Genomic DNA, 20257 nt, shown 5'->3' on the forward strand with positions numbered 1-20257 from the left:
TGTTCTGATACAGGTATTTTCTGTCTGTGTTTGAGTAGCAGTCTTCCAGATGCTTGCTCACATATCCAGCTCATGAAAATCCTTCCAATTAGTAATGGTCATCTGATTAAAATGTCCAGTTCTGCTCTTTCCTATGACTTGAATTTCCACTGAATTTGAGGTCACTTGCCCATGTATAAAGCAATGCTGGACTGGGTTCTTGTTGGTCACAGCTAGTACTTCCACTTAGATCCATGGTTTTTAATAGCATAATTTTACACTATGCATTCTCACAGCAATGTTTACCATTGGGATACTGGTTTTTGTTTTGTTTTGTTTTGCTGAATGTGACCATGCCATTTGTTTTCCAGTCTGTATTTATTGATTTTTAAGTATTTTACTGTGTCTCTGAATTGATGTTTCAGAGTATTCAAAATCTGCATGTTATCTAGGGCATAATGTTCCTAGTGCAGTCAAAATCTAAGCTTTATTTTTAGCAACCAACCCTTACCTTCTGGCTCTTTAGAAGTACTTCTGTGGCATTGCCAAGTATGTATTTTTTACTTCTGAGCTGAATTTGAACGTCAGAAACCTTCTCCACAGCCTGAAACACATTCTATATATCACTTTTGAACATTTGTTTGTTGTAATAATGAAGCATCATATTTGGTGGGATCTGAGGTCTGTTATCAGGGTTGACAAGCCAGTTCATAGGTTGGGAGATGTGTAGCTTATCCTTATTTTGTGAAAAGTAGCAAGAGAATTTTCAACCTGTTATAAGTGACGTGTGATTTGGAGCTTTGCTTACGATCTGGTTCTGAAAACAGTGAATGTATTTGACTTTTCTTAAAGCCTGCTTCATTTATTGTGCTGTTTGAAGCCCAAGCAGTTGTGCTTTTGTTTTGTTTTGTTTTCAGTAGGCAAACTGTATTTCACAGTTGTCTGTGCTGATAACAGTATTTGGCTTGCAGCAGGGGGATAGGCAAGAATATCTTCTGTGGTGTTATGCAAGACCTGGAGAGCATGGGAGCTGGTGTGCATCCCTTCTAGAAGCTTTGGAGGCTGCATTTGTTCACAGAACTGCTTCTGAGCACTGTGTGGCTTTCACTTCTGGCTTGTAGATGGAGAGGCTTTCTATTCCATGTTTGTCGCACAGGAGGGGACCCTGATGGCTTTTGGGACTTCAGATAGTACCTAGGCAAAGATACAGCCTTGTGTTTCTTGCTGACTTTCCATATAAATTTGAAGCTACCTTAAACTGTCTCTGCATTCTTGAAGCCGACATGCCCTGAATAAAAGCTAACCAATCTCTTATATCAGTGCAATGTGTCAGCTGTGCTTTCTATCAGAGTGATTGTGCTGGCTGCTGTTTTTAAAGCCCTTCTAAGCAAAAATGCTAGCTTAAAGGGGAATGGAGTTGGCTCCAGAGCAGCCTGCAGGCCCAAGTTGCATGCTGACCTCCCAGTACTTCTCTTAATATGCAGCAGTGTTTTGTCCAGTGTTTACATTTGGTTCATGGTGAGCAAAGCAACAACCTTCTACTGAAGGTGCCAAAGATGGCCTGAAAGAGTGCTGTGTCAGGAGCTCCTGATCAGCGAGTTCAGCAAATCAAAAGATCATCCTGCCTACATTTTCCAATTCCCTGTTCACTGTTTCTCCTCCTGATCTTTTTCTAAACTCTGTGGCTGTTTTACTACACCATAAAGATGAGCTTGAAATCTCTCCTTGTGCCAGAGATAGACCTGCTGCAGCACTGGCACTTGTCTCTTGATGACAGTAAAATAGCGTGATTGGTGTACCTCAGGCAAGGTGAACCTCTGACAGGGAGAACCACTCTGATGTGCCTACTAGTTGTGGCTATCCAATCACTTCTCAGTTCTCCATACTCACCTCCTCTGACAATTTTCATCACAACAAGCAGGAAGGACAAGAGTAGTGAGCCCTCTACACTGAAGGGCAGAAAAGCGAGGACCTGTGGAACAGTGCGTACCTTTATTCCTGGAGACATCCTAGCTGCTGGAGATGGACAGGAGGCTGCCACCTCTCCATACACTTTACCAGAGGAGTTTGACATAAGAGAAACATCAAAATACAGGCTCTAGTTAAATGAATGCTCTCTTGGGTGTCAGTAAATGTCTCCACAGACAGCACTGTTATGTTTCTGGACAAGGCAGAGGCTTATAGCCTACTACGAGAACACATCAATTCATGACTGCAGAGGAAACAGCACTTTGATTGCAAGCAAATTGGACTTGCTTTTCACATGAGCAGATTCTGCACAATAGGCCTGCTGAGCTGCTTGATTTCTTATCAACAAGTCGGGACACAGCCTTCTAACTTGTTCAAGGGCAGTTTTAGGTCCTGTCAGTCTCAGTAGGGATACAGGCAGTTCTGAGAGCTATTCCCACAACACACGGTGAAGAATACCTGCAAGAAAAGGAAAATTTAAACCATAGTAACTGCTTTAAAAAAAATACTGTGTGTGTGTATATATATATATCATATGTCACTTGATCATGCATTCCAGATGTGTTGCTTGAAGCTAGGATTATGAGGGTGGATGAAAATTTGCTATCTTGCCAAAGTCCAACAGTGGGTCATTTGGAAGCTCTACTTTTCACAGTGGGTTGTTGGCTCAGTGGGGTATAACACTGTAACAGACTCCTTTATTAGGAGACCATGATTTTCTTAGGATGAGCATCAATTCATGAGTCATTCAGGTTTCAGTTACTTTGTTATTTTGTTCAGAAGCCTCTTTTTATGGGAGGTAGCCTTCAGATAATTCTGGTGTATAATCAGTGGTGGGTAATGAGTGTGAAAACCAGATGAGGCATACAAGTTGTCAACGGTTTATGGGCTGGTTTGGTCCGGTCCCGTGACTAGAAGGGCGGAGGGATCCGCGGATCCGCGCCCCCGGGAAAGGAAAATAGGGGACCCCGAAATAATTGAAAACAGCGGCAACAATCTGAGGTGAAACAAACTAATTTACTAAATATAGTATCAGCAGAATATAAGGAGAGAGAGAGAGAGTGTGTGTCTGGAAGGTGGATCGGCCTCACCACAATGCTGAGATGAGAAGTGCAGTCCAGTTGAGCCGATGAAGAAGTGCAGGCAGAGAAATGCAGACAGAGAAGCACAGACAGAGAAGCGCAAGCGAAGAAGCACAGGCAAAGAAGAGAGCATCAGGTGACCTTGCCGGGAGTTATATCTCCTCGCTGACCGCAAAGTCCTCTGGGGAAATTTAGCTCTTCTTCTCCTCCGGACAGGCACCCGGAACTTGAGCATCAGCAGTCAAACCCCCAGTGCATTACATGATGTTATGATGTGGAATACTGATAACCAAAAATCATGACACCATGACACAAGTGTACCTGTCACTTATTTTCTGAGGAATACTTCCTATATTTTCTATGGAAAAATTAACACAAAATTGTAAAATGAGTGTTAATTCCACTTAGTTTGTCTGCTTTGGTCCTTTTTCTATGTGAGGAATTGCTAAATGTTAAGGCAGCTCTCTAGCCAGAGTCCTTATGGTTATTACATGTGCAACTTGTAAATGCTTTCAGCTGTGGAAGCTGAAACCAGCTTTTGGTCTACTGGTAGACCATTCATGCACTTGTGTCTTGCAAAGGCTTCTGTTGCTGTGGGTATGGTTGGGGAACAAGCTCTGCCCTGGATGAATCAGACTTCTGTGACCAGGGAACCTTGAGATTTTGTCTTGTGATCATGCCAAGGCCCTGTGGAGTAGCAGTGTGTGGGCTTGACAGGCAGGTATGGATGTATGTGAATTACTGCCCTTGCATTAAAGCTCTGAGGAGATGCTCTGCAGCTCTCTCTCTATAGAAATGCAGTTTAGTCCCAGCAGGGAACCAGGTACTGTGATCTGAACCTTCTTCCCTCGCTGGTTTCTTCTTTGTGTACTTACAGAAGCCTGCTGTCCCTAATAAAGCTAAAGCTTTATTAGATGAGAAATAAAGGGCCATAGTTTAATAAAAGCTTCTCTGTTGTCTTGATGCGTGGATGAAGGGAGCACAGACTTAGCCAAAGAGTAGTAGATATGCAGACCACAATGGATGCACACTAAATAGCATAATTATTTTCTGCCCTGAATGTTCTGTAAGTAGAGACTGAAATCCCCTGAAGATAAATAGGCATGCCTGTAGATGAGACACACTGCCGTGCTTTCTTTTTAGTTTCTAAATTAAATGGCAAAATCCCTTTTTCCTCTTCCTTATCCCAGTTTTCTGTAGGGACTTACAGCCTCTGAAGCAGGGAAGTAAACAGGATATCTGACTATCTGATTGTTTTCAGTCGGTTCAAGTCAGTTTTAAAAACTGGTTGAAAATCTGGTTTATTGTAGATCATAAGCACAGACCCTTTCAGCACAAACCTCACAAATTGAAGTCAGACCTGGTGAGCTTTGTACTCTACAGCTCATTGAGAGATGTTGAAATAACATTTGTGTGCCTTTTATTTTTAGAAGGCAGTGTTCAGGATATGAAAACTGTAGCCACAATTTCCGTGAGGTTTTTCTGCCCTATTGTTTCAGTTTTAAAAGACACTGCATCATTACATTTCTGAAGGAAGGTATGAGCCCACTGCACCTCCAAGAGAAGCAAGAAAGAATTGGAGGGACATTTAGGTGAACACTCCTGCTCTCTAACCTGTATCCACTTTTTTTTTTTTTTTTTTTCCCTCTCTTGTCTGCATATGTTCTCAATATTGCTGGAAGTAGTAGCAGTTTGCTGTGAGACTAGTCATGGTCATATAAATACTAAGAGCAGCAATTTAAAATTGGTTACTCACTTTAAGTTCTTTTGCTCTCCTCTTCCACATCAACTGTGTTAAGAGCTTCTAAAAGTAGTTGGTGATGTGTTTTCAGAGTGAGGAAAGCAAAAATCTCTGACTCTGGAGAATGTGTGAACCACGGGCACTTTCTGCACAATCATTGCCGTTCTGATCTGCAAGGACTTTAGACTGTTTTATCCATGATGTTTCTCATGATCCCACATAGCAGTGACTTGCTATTATTTATACTGAACATCTTTTGTTCTCCACTTTAACATAACCAGTAATGTAGCCAAATGCAGAGGTTCTGTTTTTCTTTTTGAGTTCATGTAGATGTCCTGAGCCTCTTTTTCTGTTATCGTCACACTTATTTGTTTCTCAAGCTAGAAACAACCAGCCTAGCTCTGTGCACAGAAGTGAAGGTACATAAAGGGTTGAGCTGTTGGGAAACTTTAGGTCTTGAACTCAGTCCTTTGCATTCATTTGAAACAACTGACTTGCCCTGTATTTCATGAAGCCTGCATTTGTGAAATGCTGCCGTGTGTGATTGTCTAATCCTGACCTGTGATTTCAGAGAGGAAGGGTGGTTTTGTGGTTAAGGCACAAGACTGCCAGCTCTGGAGACTTCTGCTGGAGACTTCCTTGCGTGACTTAGGGGAGACGTTTCTCCCTGCCCTGCATGGGAAGTGACTTCTGTCTTCCTGCTTCACGTGTATGGTCACTGTCTCCTGCTTTGCTGCTGCACAATATCTGAGTTGGAGCTAGTCAGAACAAAAGCATGTCAGTACTACTGGGCGTGCTGGCGTGAAGGTGCTAATTCATGGTTTATAAGCATAGGCCTTGTTTGTTTTTTCTGCTGTCAGCTATTTTTCCTTTGGGATCGGGATTGGAATTACAAACGTAGTCTATTGTGAATACCATCTATGTCACTATTTCTTCACTGTGAGACAGTAACATTGATTGCCATCCCACTAGAGAGATGGTTGACGTCAGATCTGGTTGTGTTTGAGCATTGTGGCTCAGTGTGACCTCAGTTTGTACCCACTTTTGTGCCTGGGGCTCATCTTGTTTTGTGGGACCTGGGGATCTTAACAGGAGACTGTACCATGTGGTGGTGTTGGGGAGAGCCTGCGGGACTGGTTTTCTCTTGGTGGTGATGAGAGGTTGCCCTTTCATGTCAGCAAAGCATGGGGGATGTCTTTCTTATGTGCCCCATGAGTGCTACAGCTGCGTTGCTTTGTGTTGGCTGGTTTTCAGTAGCCAACCAGACAAGTGCTTTTTGTCAGTCTCAAGTGGGAGGGAAGATGCATGGGTTAAATCATGTTTGAACTGACATATTTTGCCTCACATTTTTTGAGTAACTTGATAGCGTGTCTCAGCTTTTATATCAGGAAAGTATTACAGTACTCATCCTTCGATTGTAAAGTGTGTTTTTCTACTCCAAGCTTTTGCATTATTAGGTAAGCTTGGTATTAGCCTTCAAAAGACTTATCTGTTTCTTTTGTTTACTATTTTTGGTGTAGTTCTTTTAACTAATGCTCTTGTGTTTCCTTAGGCCCTAGCGGGTGAGCAACCTTGTGGGAGAATGGTTGTTTTCAAAGGAAATCTCTATTAATTATCATATTTTTTAAACATCCAGGGTAGGAACTTAGACTGATGCCAGTGACTGTTGCTTTTGTGTGGCTTCATGTGCAGGTCATTATGCATGCCTCCACATCTGAGGGTGATTGCATGAGATATGGAGCCATGAGCACTAGAAGTGGAATTGGACAGGTTGAGGGAGGATGTGGGGATGGCTGACTGCTGTGGGTGGTGCAGTGTGATGGTGGTGTTGGGGTTTGGTCCTTTGGTCTTGCAGAGCTCCCATGTATTGTCTCAGGAGGACAAGGGTTATGACATGGGATCATGCCTGGCCTGCTGGAAGCTAAGTATTGTCCCACAGGCTGTTCTGATAATTCACATGCTGGTAACCTTATGTTCTGTTCCCGTCATGTTTTTTTCCAAATGATGATGATAACTCCTTCAGGCATTTGTAGGAGTTTCCTTAGAAGGCAGCTTTGATTTTCAGCAAATTGTAGTGCTGAGCAAGTCTGGAAATACTTGGCATGATAAAAAGGAAAGGGAAAAATGCCTAGTTAAGTCTGGATTGGTTAATTACAGCTGTGGAGGTGGCAGGTCGTTCCTTCCCATCACAATTGTGGAGAGGCCAGCAGCAGTCGTGGTGCTGCTCACGTTGCTTACCTGGAGCCACCTACTGCTTGCTTTCACAGGCAGGCTCAGCATCCCTGCTTTCTCCCCTCAAAAAGTAAACAACCAGCAATGAGGATATGGAAAAGTAGAAAGATTATTTATTGCTCTGCTGCCTTTGTTTTTAAAAGTGAATGGCCCCTTTAAGAGGAGCATGAAAAAATGCTCTGATCGGGGACAGAGTAAATGAAAAAGCTTGCAAACATCTGATCTTCCCATGCCAGGGCGCTTTCAGCCAGCTACCCCTTTGTCCCAACAGTTTCCGAACTGCGGATGATCTCACCAAAAAAAAACAAACAAGGCCCAGAAGTGTTCGGGGAACTCAGTGCCCTTAGGAAACAGCTGAGGAATTGGGACTGGGGGTAATATTTTTCTTTCAGCCTTGGTGAGCAATCCGGGGAGCAGAACGCTGTGGTACCTGCAGTGGCAGCTGGTTTCCGTGTGAGGCTGCTCTGCAGAGAGGGTGGGGAAGAGTGAAGCCTTCGTCCCCGAGTAACCTCTGCATCGCCTCGGTGGAGGGCGGTGGTGGTGGTGGTGGCTGCTCACGCGGAACAAGAAGATGACAGGACGTTTGTAACTGGAGATGTGGATGAGGGAGCAATGACCGCCAGTAACCCCACGTGCTTCATGCTGCCAGAGCTGAGTGCCTCGCAGCCTGCCTCACTGCCGGGCCTGCATCAGCCTGGGCCCTGGCATGCAGCAGTGACCTTGGCTCCATGGATGGCAGCCAGCTCCTCTCGAGGGTTCTTCCCCAGGGTGGGTTTTCTTGCAGGTATTGCCAGCCCAGTGGAGTGAAAAGCACAGTAGGAGGGAAAAAAATGTGGTGTGTAATGGGAGCTGATGTTCCTGCCGGAGGGGCTGCCTGCATGACTTCCCTTGTCAGGGCTCGCTCTCTGCTGCAGTTTACCATGGGTTCTTGACTCTCTTCCTCAAGCAGAAAAAGTAGCATGACACCCAGCTGGCAGGCTTGGCATCTCCTGGATATCCTCACCCCAGTAAATCCCATGAGGCCTCCTCTTTCAGCTCTTCTGGCATAGGTGCTTTCCTCATCCCAGCTTATTTAAGCATGGTGAAGAAAGGGCTGGTCTCTTGAAAGAAAGAAACAGCATGAGGGGCAGTTGCTTAAGCTGTGGGTTTGTGAACTTTAATATTGTACATGGATTATAATTTTCGTATGGCTCCCCTCTGCTGCTGGGGAGGTACAAATTTGTTTTAAAGCTTAAAGCTCCAGTGCCAGTGGCTTCAGAAGGTGAGGCCTTGGGGAAATAAAATGAAATAAGAAAGTGTTTGCAGTAATGATGACAGAATGGTTGTTTCTTAAATTTGCATGTGATCCCATATCATCTGTTTTCTTTGTATCTGAGTATGTTAGACTGTGACATAGTTTATGGTAGAGTACAAATAGTAGTTGTGTAGAGTGTATCTAGTAGTTACTGTTAGCATAATTAAATACAGGCCAGTAAATCCCTCCAAGGTCCATCAACCAGCTGGATCCTGCACTAAACAATGACAGAGGGATTAAGAGAAGCTCCGTCTTTGTACAAAGCTAACACTGGAGTAGGTTTCACCCCAGAGCAGGGGGACAGCTTGGTCTGCTTAGTTGCTTCTGTTTCTGATCAATGTCTATGCAAATTGTTTCCACATAGTAAACAAAATTGATCTTAAAATTTCCTTTTATATTTTTCTAGATAGAGGCATCATAGTTTGACATCTCTAAAAACTATCATTCTTCAGAGCATTTGCAAGCAGCTCCTGCTTTCTTTGTGCTATTGTTTGTGTAATCCCCTCTCCCCTATTTGTCAGCTTTTGCTTTTCCTGTCCAGTGCTCCCACATTAATTTCCTTTTGGCTTTGCTCTGACTAAAATGTTGCTTTGTTTTGTCACCTTCCAGACATGAGGCTTCGGGATTTCCTGGTTGACAATGAGACATTCTCAGACTTTCTCCATCATAATGTGTCCATGCCATCTTCTGCAGTAGAGGAGCTACTGGATGCAGAAGTCAATCTCCAGAAGGTAAAGAGCACTTTCAACCACTATTTTAATGGTTAGTATATTGTTTGTTTAACTATCGTGCTGAGAATCCACAGTGCAGCACCCCTCTGTGCTAGGTGCTATACAAAAACAGAGGAAAATGTAATCCTCATTTCTCTCCTCCTCCTCCTTATGCTCAATTTACTGTCTTATTTTTGTAAGTTGTAAAAGGGCTCTAATACCCATATGAAAGTGTTTTGATCAGTGTTAGAAAGTAGCCTCGTATCCCTCAGGCTAAAAGGAATTTTCTCTTACCCATTTCTTTTTTTTTCTCCCCACCCAGTGAAACATTAGTTATGTTGGTAGTACTATTGGAACTGTTCTTCTTTGATTAGAAATAAAAAAAAGTGTTTGTTTTTGTTCTGCTGCTGAGCTATGGTTTGTGTGCCACTCTGCCATGGATTCCTGTATAGGAGAGGGAAGTATGTTTTTTGTTCTGTGACCAACTCTTCAAGAAAGACAATAAACTCATATGTTATGTAGCATATGTGATCTCACATGAAAACCTTTTGTTCCCATGATTGTTATTCTAGACATAGGCTGCTGTGACTGGGCTGGAGGCAGTCTATCTGGGCTGGAGGCAGTCTATCACTGTCAAGCTCAGAATATGTTTTTTACTAGCCTGCATGAATTCTGCAGCATCCTTTCTGCTGCAGAAATAAGATTTGATTGCTTCAGATTTCAAAAGAAGACCTGTGGTCAACTTAAGTCAGTGTGACTGCAGAAGGAGAAGGAAATCCATCCAGTCTGCTTCCCAGCTCCAGATCAGATCTCTTCTTTGAAGTGGAGTGATGAAAAGTTCTTTCAAACTTTGTTTTCATATAGTTACAGATGCTGCCTACCTGCACATACTGTCTCATTCTTCAGTGACTTCTGTCAAGCCATCTGTTTCAGCACAGTTTGACAGCTAAACATACAAGTTCTAGATAAGTTGTACTAAGAACAGTGGAAAAAATTCTTACCTGTTCTAAGTAACAGGTTTTGTTTTATTTGAAACTAATTTGCTTGAAATTCATAGTAAATTAAAACACGCTGCAGATGGTTCTGGAAAAGAGTGACCAAAAGAGTTGAACTGGTTAGGTAGTCATTCTCCCTCAAGTGATGGAAAAGCAAACAGATTTTTTAGCAGGCAGAAATGCTTGCTCTGATCTTGCACCATGTGACTGCCATATTTTGATTGTGCTAGCACTGGTAAAACTGACAAAAAATATGAACGGTGACTGAGGATGGTAGAAGAATTTGTTCCTCCTCATTTTGGGCTCATGTTGTGCTGGTGGAGATTTGGGTTGGACATAAGGAAAAACATCTCTGAAAGAGTGATCAGGTGTTGAAATAGGCACTGGAACAGGCTGCCCAGGGAGTGGTGGAGTCACTACTCCTGTAGGTGTTCAAGAAACATTTAGATGTTGCAGTGAGGGACATGGTTTAGTGGGAAATATTGATGTTGGTGAATGGTTGGACTGGATGATCTTGGAGGTCTTTTCCAACTTTGGTGATTCTATGATTCTGTAATTTTCTGAGTGAACACTGAGAGACATTGGTTTTCTGTATGTCCACTCAGGGAAGTTGTTGTTTTTCACTGAGCCCACATCTCCTGAAACTCATCCCAGTTCCATAGAAATATCCTTTCTTGAGCATGATTATGAAGTGATACTGATAATGCTGGCATAAAAAAAAAAATATAGTCTATTTCAGAAGGCTAGTTGTCTTGATGCAGGAGCTATTCTGTTTATTCATCCCAGTGTAGAGCATAGAAACATCCTATTTTTGGCATCTGGATGCAGACTAAAGTTAAAAGTTTGCATAAGTGTTGCGTTAGAAATTTCAATCTCATCTGCTTGTTTTCTGAACATAGTGCACTTTTTTTCTCCTGGATTGTTGATGCCCTTTTGGTTTTGAAAGACAAGAAAATTCTCAGACTTACCCAGCATGATTCAGGAACTGTTAATTCTTCTGGGATGTAAATAAATTCTCTCTATTTGTTGCTGGAGGTTGGGCAATTCACGTTGGATATTACAAAAGAACAGAAGATATGAAACATAAAGCTGTTGTTCACAGCATGTTCACAATAAAATTGTTAACTCTGTCTATCCCCAAGGCAAACAAATAATCTTTTCAAAATAAGATTCCAGATTTTCCCAGTGTTCATCATCTTTATGAAGTGTGTACCTGTTTGCCAGGTACTTATTTTTTTGTTCATCAAATCCAGATGCTGTATTGACCTTAGTAAAGAAACAAACTTGGCTACCAGGTCTGAAAGGTACTTGTGATTATTCAGAACAATTTAATGCATTTTCTTCACAAACAAGGTGATTCCTTGTGGATGAGTAAAACTTACACACTAGCAATCCATCACCTTAAATAAAAATATGCCTGTAAAAGAAGACTCTAGGATCTTATCTCTTGTTTTTTGCAGTCTCTAGAATAATTCTTATTTTGGTAGTAGATAATCTGCCCCAAAACATTGCAAAATGTTTATCGTGGCTATTAGTGAAGAGATGTATCAGAGCTATAGGAGAAGATGATCCTGATCCTGACCACACAGAAAATGTGGCTGTCATATATATATATTACTAAGGAGTTTGGAACATAGGTCTATTGCCCTTCACATATATTTGCCAGACTTGTGTCTTGATACAAGCCTTTTTTTGTTTCTATGGCTCACTTCCCAGAAGACTGAAGATTGGGAAATGCATGTGCCCTTGGTTGGAGAAGATGGCTGCTGTGGAGGATAGGATTACTGCTGCTCTGTGCACGTGTGCAGGAACGTGGAGAGAGACCTGCCTCCTCCAGCACTTTTTCTCCATGTACATGTTTTTCTTGGAATTTAGGGTTGCGTATAGGTCAAGGTCTTGCAACTTGTAAAGAAAAATGCCCTCTTCCCTCTATCTGGAATTCTTATGATGAATGGTTAGTTCTGTAGAGGTGATAAACAGCTTTGTGCAATGAATCCTGCACGTGGGGAGATTTATATGTTTTTCTTGCTTTTCTAGGTCATAGTGTCCGGTTACCGAATGCAATTACGAGATCTCTGCAATAGCTCAGCGCTGTCTGAATTTCTTACAATCCAAAATCGCTCAGTGGTCATGGACTCTGAAGCCTTCCTTTGCACCTTACCAGAGGAAACACTCCATGCAACTGAGCTAGTCTTCCGTGCTAACCTGAATCCTTTGAAGCCTCTTCAGGTGAGTCTGCTGGTCACACTTCTGAGAAAGCAGTCGTTGACACTGTGACATTTTCAAGGGGTTTCAGTCTGGGAATTTATCACCATATTTTCAGGGTGAATTCTTTTTTGGTATTGAGAAAGAAGAACTGTAGTCTTTAGCGCTGAAGCTTGAACTTCCTGCCCCTTCTGTTGCAGTGTTATTTGCGTAGTGTCAATGCATGTAAACTATATTTAATTTGTCAAGAGGAGAACATTTATGTTGTGTAGTAACATACAAGTGCTTGATTGTCACTGTGTTTTGGTCAAATGCAGTATCTCAGCTGAAGTGACCCCAGATGTTAGACCAACTCCTGATGAGTATCAAAAATTCACCGCTGCGATTACCAATGAACTATGGTAACTTCTGAGTGCAGAAGTTCTAGCCAGTAGCAGGCCACAACCTCTGAGCAGATTTAATTCAAAGAAAGAATCAGCCTTTAAATACTGTTTGAAAAGTTGAACAACTGAATGGATTTTGGAGCAAGTGCTTCAAAACTCATTGAATTTCAAGAAAATGCATAATTTATGGGGCATTTGGAGTTTGAAGCAGAATTAGCCGTTTATCCAAAACACGGAAGGGATGCTTTATATTAGGTCCACAATATCTGGACAAAAGCAAAAGTTTTTAGTGGTTAGTGATGAAAGTATCACAGAGAAGGAACTACAGAACTGTCTGAAACAAACATTTTCTTGTCTGTACTGGAAGAAATAAACTTCAGCTGTGGGAGTTTTCCAGGTTTGACAAATCTTTCAGAACAGAAAGTCATGTACCACTTGTTTGGCTTTATCCCCAGTCAAAGAGAGATCATTAACAAGTACTGGAATCACGTTACTGATCAGTGCAGTACACAGTGGTCATTTACTTTTCTCTGCAGCTTGTTTTCTGTTTTCCATATGTCCTTCATCCACATCTGTTCTTTCCTTCTGGAAGATCAAAAGCATTGAGAGATGGGATAGCCTTAGTGAAATCGTTCCTGTAACAAAAATGAGCTATTTTGACAATTGATGGCTATAAGCAATTTTTTATGTACAGTTATATGTATATGTGTGCATGTACTTTAAATTATTCAGAGATGCTAGATTTTTAGGAACTGAGTGGAATGAAAGTTGCCAGTTAGTACCACTCAGCACTGATCTTCTAGGCCCTCAGGAGACTGAGCATCATTTTTCTCATTTTTGAAAGTCTTTACATTTTAGCCAACAGAAGCAGATACACAGCATGTCTGTGTCTCTGTTGTTACATCTGTATTGTTTACTGCTGAAAGAAAACAGTGATAAGCAACTGTGATGGTGTCTCTCTGCAAAATTTGGGTGACTTCTGAGAAGCTTGTTCATGATCTCGGCTTTACAAAAGCCCAAGCTATGAAGCCAGCAGTAAACCTGTTGTGAATTATACAGCATCTTGTAAAGATCCATAGTTTTCTTCAGAGAAGTCTAACAGGCTAGTAAAATCTACTGTAATGCCTTAGTGAAATAAGACCAACAGGCTTAAAAATGGCAAAATGAATAAAACATCACTAGGATCATGTCAACACATTTGAAACTTAGTGGCTTTAAAGGCTAAAAAAACTGCCTTGACCTGCAGTAACATCTTGGAACAAAGAATGGACTTTCTGTTCTTAAACAAAGAATGCTTTTGATTAATAGATTATCATTAAAGGCACTGGGGGTCAAATCTTGGAAAAGCATACTGAAGCTAGCATGCACCCTATCCACTGCAGAGCCTTCAAACCAAAAGTAGCAAGTTGATTGTCCCAGAGATTTGTTTTTAATTTTTTGCTTAATCTCTTCGATGTTAGTAAGTAAAAGTAAGGGCCAAGTCAGATGCAAGTAGTACAGAAATTTAGAGATGAGACCTGATCTCTTTTTTGAAGAGTCAGAGAAAAAGCATCTTAAAATAATAGCTTGATAATGTTGGGGTGAAGGGGACTTTCAACAACATACAAGAATTCTATAAATGCGGCACTGAGGTCTTCAACAGTAACACAGAATTTTTTCCACTCAAATATCTGGAAAGTAGACTGGCTGTAGTTTCTTGAGCACTTCATCTGGAAAACTCAAGCCAGCATCCACGTGTTTGTTCCTACCCATCTACATTCCTCTTTGCTGTTCTCTCTGCAAGACCATGCAGCAAATTGCATTAGGGAATCAGTCTGGATTATAAGTGACTGACATGATTGTGTGTGCTGAAGGATGAAGAAGGGGTTGGTATAAGACTGGCAGCTCAGTAGATGGAGTATGCATGTGTGGGTTGAGACCCCTATGCCATTATCTACTTCTACCATCCATAAGAGTTCTATGCACTTGCAGCCTGAGGGAGAAGTAAGTGTTCAGGTAATTCATAACAAGACAGTAGTTATTAGCAAATTCTGAACAAGGCACAGTTTTGAAAAGAAAATTACTACAGCTGCATCGTGAATTGCCTGAACTTTGCACAAATTGGACTAGTACAATAAAGATAAAGGACTTCCAATTTAAATTGTACACGAAGCTTTCTAGCTCTGCAGTTCATCCTCCGTGTGACTTTCATTTAGCTGGCTCTCTTGGGTAAGAATACAGAGTCATAGGCTTGGAGGTTCAGGTGTGCCTCCTTGTTCTCTGTTACATAAGCACCTATTTGGGCTGGGCTGTTTTGGTGAAAACATGGAATTAAATCAGGAAGTGATCAGAGATCCTCATGTCAGAGGATCCACTTTCCTTCTTAATGAAGTATTCACTCCACGAGAAGCAACACGTGTTTATAAAAGCCAAATTCAGTTTTCCAGGATTCGTGTCAGTTTTCATCCTTGAAGCCCTTGTGCCCAACGTAAGAACTGAAGGCCTTAGGACATTGTATAAAAGTTGATTGCAAGCTTGTCTTCTTGAGGTTTGTCTTCCACTGGATGTACTCAGTGAAAATGAATTAAGGCAGGATAAGCTATTTGGGGAACAAACAGAGAAATAGAACTTCTAATACCATGTACGCAGTTTTTCTTTTCAACTTTCTCTCTGTGCTAGACCAGCAAGTTATCCTGGGGAAGAACTCTGCAATCTGGGGAAGGTTATAGGATCCCATACTTATCAAGGACAGTGTCAATAAGTCAGAGGTATTCCAACGGACTGATGTTGTTCTGGGAGAGGGCTCTTAGAGCATAAAATTACTTGTCTGTGCAACAGCTTTTACCTTCTCAAACCTCGTCAGTTTTGTAAACAACTTGAGTGGAGGAAGTTAAGTGACAGAGACAGTTGAAACTGCTCCTGTGGGATTTCATCTCTGCAGTACTTCTCAAGAAGGGCTTCACTGCGTTCACTTCCAGTGGTGTGGATTTGCAATAAGCCATAAATATGTTGTGGCTTGTGTACTGTAGTGGTCCTTGAAGGAGTATATGGGTGAGCAAGTGAAAATCCAGTTGTTCTTTTCCCTTCATAACGCAGTTGGTATTTTGTCATATGGTTAGCATGAACTAAGCATTGAATAATAAGTGCATTTCAGTTGAGAAAATGGCTTTAGAAAATGTAAATACATGCTGCAGTTGAGCTTGTGGCTTTCCTTGCTCTTTTGCGTGTTTTTAGTCAAGCACAATGACATCATGATTTCAAGCAGCTGTACTTTCGGACTTCCACTCCCAGGAAACAAAAGCAGAAACATAAAGCATGTGATTTGTCTGCGAAGTTCAGTGTTAAGTTTCCACTAAGATCAGCGTAAAATTGCGGTAACTATTTCAAAGCAAACACAGCAGAGCGTTGTTGCTGAACAAAGGCATTTAGGTGGTATTATGTAACAAATAGCTGGATTATGTTATGACCTTCTGACACTTTGAATACAGATGTATTCTCCTGCATATTAAACAGTTGTGTATCCCTTCGAGCAGGAGAGGACAGGTGGGTATATTCAGTGCTTCTCTTGACTTTGCAATCAACTGTAGTTACCTGAAGTGTTTCCTTAATTTGAGTCCTGTAAGTGCACGCATGCAAGCACAGAGTGAAGTCAATGCAGTGTGTAACTCCAGAGTACTAAGAGATTTGCGTGCCCTAAAGGACAGGTCTAGATGAAGGCAAGACTTACCAGCTGCTAGCACAGTAATTGTACAAGGCAGCTCTGTTCAAAACCTGTAAGAATTTTCTTTCTGCCATGTGCCTAGAGAAGACAGGTGATGTTTTCCAGCATTTCATTGAAAAACAAGTCATTACCCCCACACTGTTTTAGTGCAGCCACCTAGTAAGTATACTGTCACAGTGGAAGCGATCTTCTTTAGAAGTAATGAATTTAGAGGGCACTTCTGAATGTGGTAACTATTGAGAGCCACTACAAAAAGTTATTTTCCAGGGAAACTGATGACATTTGTCATATGGTTAGCATATTTAAAAACTCCTTGATTGTCATAATTCACATGAGTCTTGCATACTGGATAGGACTAAGGTTCTGTTCAGCTCTGTTTCCCTTGAATGCTACTCCAGCAGTGCTACTTCCTCAACTACTACTAGAATCGTAGTGTTCAGTAGGTTTTAGTAAGCTCTTTTTCGTTATGAAGTTTTCTTAGCCTTTTTCAAAACCATTTTAGCCTTTTTTTTCTGCACTGCATAACATCTACGTCATTTCTCCATTTTTGGCTGAGTTGTCTATGAAGTAGTTCCATTGGTTAGTTTTAAACTGATCTTCAGAATAGAAGTCCTCTATTCCTGTATGATGAGGCACAGTGAACAATCATCTTCTATTCACATTCTTCATCCCACTTGTAATTCTGCAGACCTCTGTCATATCCTGTGTTTGTCATTACAGTTTCTTTTGGAAGAACTGTGGGCTGTTGTTCTTCCTTCAGAAGCCATTCGTATCTTAATTGTGCTTGCAGTCCTTTTCTGTACTTGTATTCTTTTAGAGGTGGAGGATCCAAAATGGCACTTAATTCCTGAGAAATAGGAATGGACTGTGGATTTATATTTATGTTGACCTGTCTTATCATTCTATGCTTAAGACCTCATTCTAATTTTAAAATCTCTTTTTTTGAGTGACAGTGGATATCCAGGGATATCTCAAGGTAGAACTGTCTCCTCTGCATGTACTTTACTTTGCAGCACTGAATTTTATTTGGCATATTATAACAGTATGTCAACATGAGTTTTTTCACTGATCCTTTGCAATTCACTTTTGACTTTCACTATTCTGAACCAATTAGTATCATCTGAAAAACTCTTCCTCATCTACCCTATCCCCGAATCATTTTTGAATACATTAAACAGCACAAATTCCTTGCAGAGCTGGATGAGGTGAATGGAGCTGACCAGGCTTGTCTACTACATGAATCTAGGATGTTTTCCCTCATCTCATTGCTAAAGTAGTAATGTAGCTACACAGCTTTGATATTTGCTAGCTATGTTCCTTTAAAAAAGTCTTGAAGGTCTCAGCCTGCAGGAATTTGAACTACTTCTCTTCTAGCTGGGTTGGGTTATGGTTCATCTGAACCTTAATGCCTGTGTTCAGTAAAAGTTACTGAGAGCCTCCCTGAATTTACAGCTTCCTTTGGAGCAGGCTTGAACTGAGCACTCACTTGTTAGCTAGGTATAAATGCCTCAGCAGCAGATCAGTGGAACAGTGCCCATTTGCACCAGCTGACACTTACCAACTCATACTACCCTTCAACATATCAGCTAGAACATGTGAACATCTCCAGACTTTGCTTCCAGAGATTGCCCTGGGGAGGATATGAAAATAAAAGGCTTCAACCCAGCAGATTTCTGCTAAAATCAAGGGTCTCCACTATTCCTCCGTGTGTCACAATATTATAACCTTAGCATGCTTTCAAATGTGGTTATGAATGTAAAATCTTAGGAAACGATTTTAATCCTCATTTATCCGAAAAAAGGATTGTGTCCATGTTATTAGGCTAGAAGATCTTGATGCTTCTCTTGCGTGAATTGTTTTACATACATGGTAGTGCTTTAACATATACAGAAATATAATAGAAAGAACAAAAGATAAACCCAGGCATATCAATTACATGGAGAGCAACTGTAAGAAAAGAGCTGTCTTCAGTGGTTCCCCTAAGGCACGGAAATCCTAGAGCAGTACAGTTTCCAAAAAGATTTGCTATCCATCTCTAGAAACTTATCACTATTTCTCTTTTGGTGTTGTATCAGTTACTTTATGAAACCAGGTTCTTTTAAAATATATCCTTGATTTAGTCTGAAAATGTCAAGGTTTGATGGGAGGATTTAGGTGATTAATATTATCTGAAAGTAAGATGTACTGCTTGGCAAGATTTCTGAGCATCTGAGCTGGGAGTCCCACTGAAAGCCCTTATCTACCAATTGGTATTTCCCTCCCTTTATATTTCCCCTTCCTAGCACTGGTTTACAGGATTTCAGGTCTGTTGGCATATTGTCTTATAGGCTATCCTTATTTCTGACCTGAAATAAAAGCCGTCTTTTGTGCTGTAAGCATACATACATACATGTAGCATCTTACTGGGATGGCTATGGCTATCATGGTATCTTTGTGCCCAGGCTGTCAGGAATGGAACAGGTGTCTCTGTTGCATTATGGACCACTGAAGTCTGTGACAGCTTAAGCTCAAGGTTGCACAGAAAGCCAGCTCACTGTTTTCCCCATCAATCACTTCGCCTTGTAAACAGTCCTTACCACCTTTCTTTACAAGGGTGTTTACAATGATTCAATTTCCTCATTGCTGGCTGCTAGTGACTTCCAGTTTCTTTTTCTTTCTTCTTGCAGAGACAATTTTTCTTTAATTCCTCCTTGCGGGATCTGTCAGAAACTGTGGAGGCTTTGAGGGACAGTCTGGGAAAGCTTGTCAAGGAGGTAAGTAGCTTCTTTGTGTCAGAAGAATACCTCAGTGTGGTGGATGTCCTAACGTGTCATCAGGTATAAGGAGTGTACTTCTCCTTGGTGCAGTCAAAAACATCAAATCCCTTGCTGTTTTTGAAGCTCCCTTGTCATCTTATGACCATACACTCTTTATCAGTAGAAGTAACATCTCTATGCAACTCCTCAGTGCACAGAACTTTGAATTACAGGCACCATAAGAGTTTCTCAGGTGTGTGGCTATAGATTGGGTCCTCCCAGGGGGTGCAGGAATTACTTTCTCAGCAGTTACCTTTGCAGCACCTTGCAAAACTGCAGAGAGATTTGTCTCCTTTCTGTTTTTTTTCAGTCAGTTACAAGCCACACCAGGGTTTGTTACTGGCCTCTGGGTTTTTTGAGAATATGATGTGTGGAAGAGGTGATGTATGTAATTTATCAGCTGCAGGGTGCTCTTTGCCATTTCTCTTCAGAAAAGTAGTATTTTGGGGCAAAGGCTATATTCTGCTGTCTGTGGGACACCCAATGCAGTGGCATCACAACACTGGCAGAGGAAGGCTCCAGCAAAACATATTGGTGCAGAGGCATAGTGGCATTACAGAGACTGTACTTGTTTTTGCAGGTGAAACGATGGATTAAGAAAAAAACCCTGCATGCCTAGTGTGAGTCAGAAGTCCAAAGCCATTTTTTATTTTCTGAGCCAGAAGCATATCTTAGTTGTTTTTGGTTGGCTCTGACTTTGAATCTGAAGTACTGCTACTAGGCAAAAAACATTCTTTCCCCCTAGCAGAAATCACAACCATCTAAACCAAACTATGCCTCCTCCTCCCCTCTGCAAGCTTTCCAGCCTGTGTCAAGCCAGCAGCGCGGAGCGAACGGCAGTAACCCCGTGTGCATGTGGAGAAGCAGGTCATTCAGGGTTAGTGTGCAGCCCTCCCACGGCGGGCTGGCTGCGGAGCCAGCAGCATGCCCGCCAGCAGCCACTGGCACATGTCCCACACTAGCCCAGAACCTGCTGCTGGCTCTCAGCTACTGAGAAATTAAGGTGATTCCAGAGCCAGCTTCAGTTAAGACCATGGCAGAGCTCTTGCTGCTAGCCAGGGTGGGGGAGAAGGCTGCCCATAAGAGTTTGGTTACAGCTGTTTCCCGTTACGTCACTTAAACTTGCCTTGAGGTTTTTTTTTTGTTTTACTTTGTTTTGTTTTTTGCCTGGGA

The 20257-nt window shown here is 41.7% G+C and overlaps 1 protein-coding gene across 1 annotated transcript in view; it reads left to right on the forward strand.

Annotated features, from left to right (window-relative positions):
• ABCA1 (ATP binding cassette subfamily A member 1) overlaps positions 1 to 20257 on the forward strand; it is a 92638-nt gene that overhangs the window by 35344 nt on the left and 37037 nt on the right. The window contains exons 6-8 of the mRNA XM_085212634.1: positions 8906 to 9027; positions 12039 to 12230; positions 18956 to 19042. Coding sequence (XP_085068760.1) covers positions 8906 to 9027; positions 12039 to 12230; positions 18956 to 19042 — 401 coding nt within the window. The remainder of the gene's footprint in view (positions 1 to 8905; positions 9028 to 12038; positions 12231 to 18955; positions 19043 to 20257) is intronic.

Source organism: Meleagris gallopavo, chromosome Z (assembly GCF_905368555.1).
Source record: "Meleagris gallopavo chromosome Z, MGAL_WU_HG_1.1, whole genome shotgun sequence".
Lineage (NCBI taxonomy): Eukaryota > Metazoa > Chordata > Aves > Galliformes > Phasianidae > Meleagris > Meleagris gallopavo.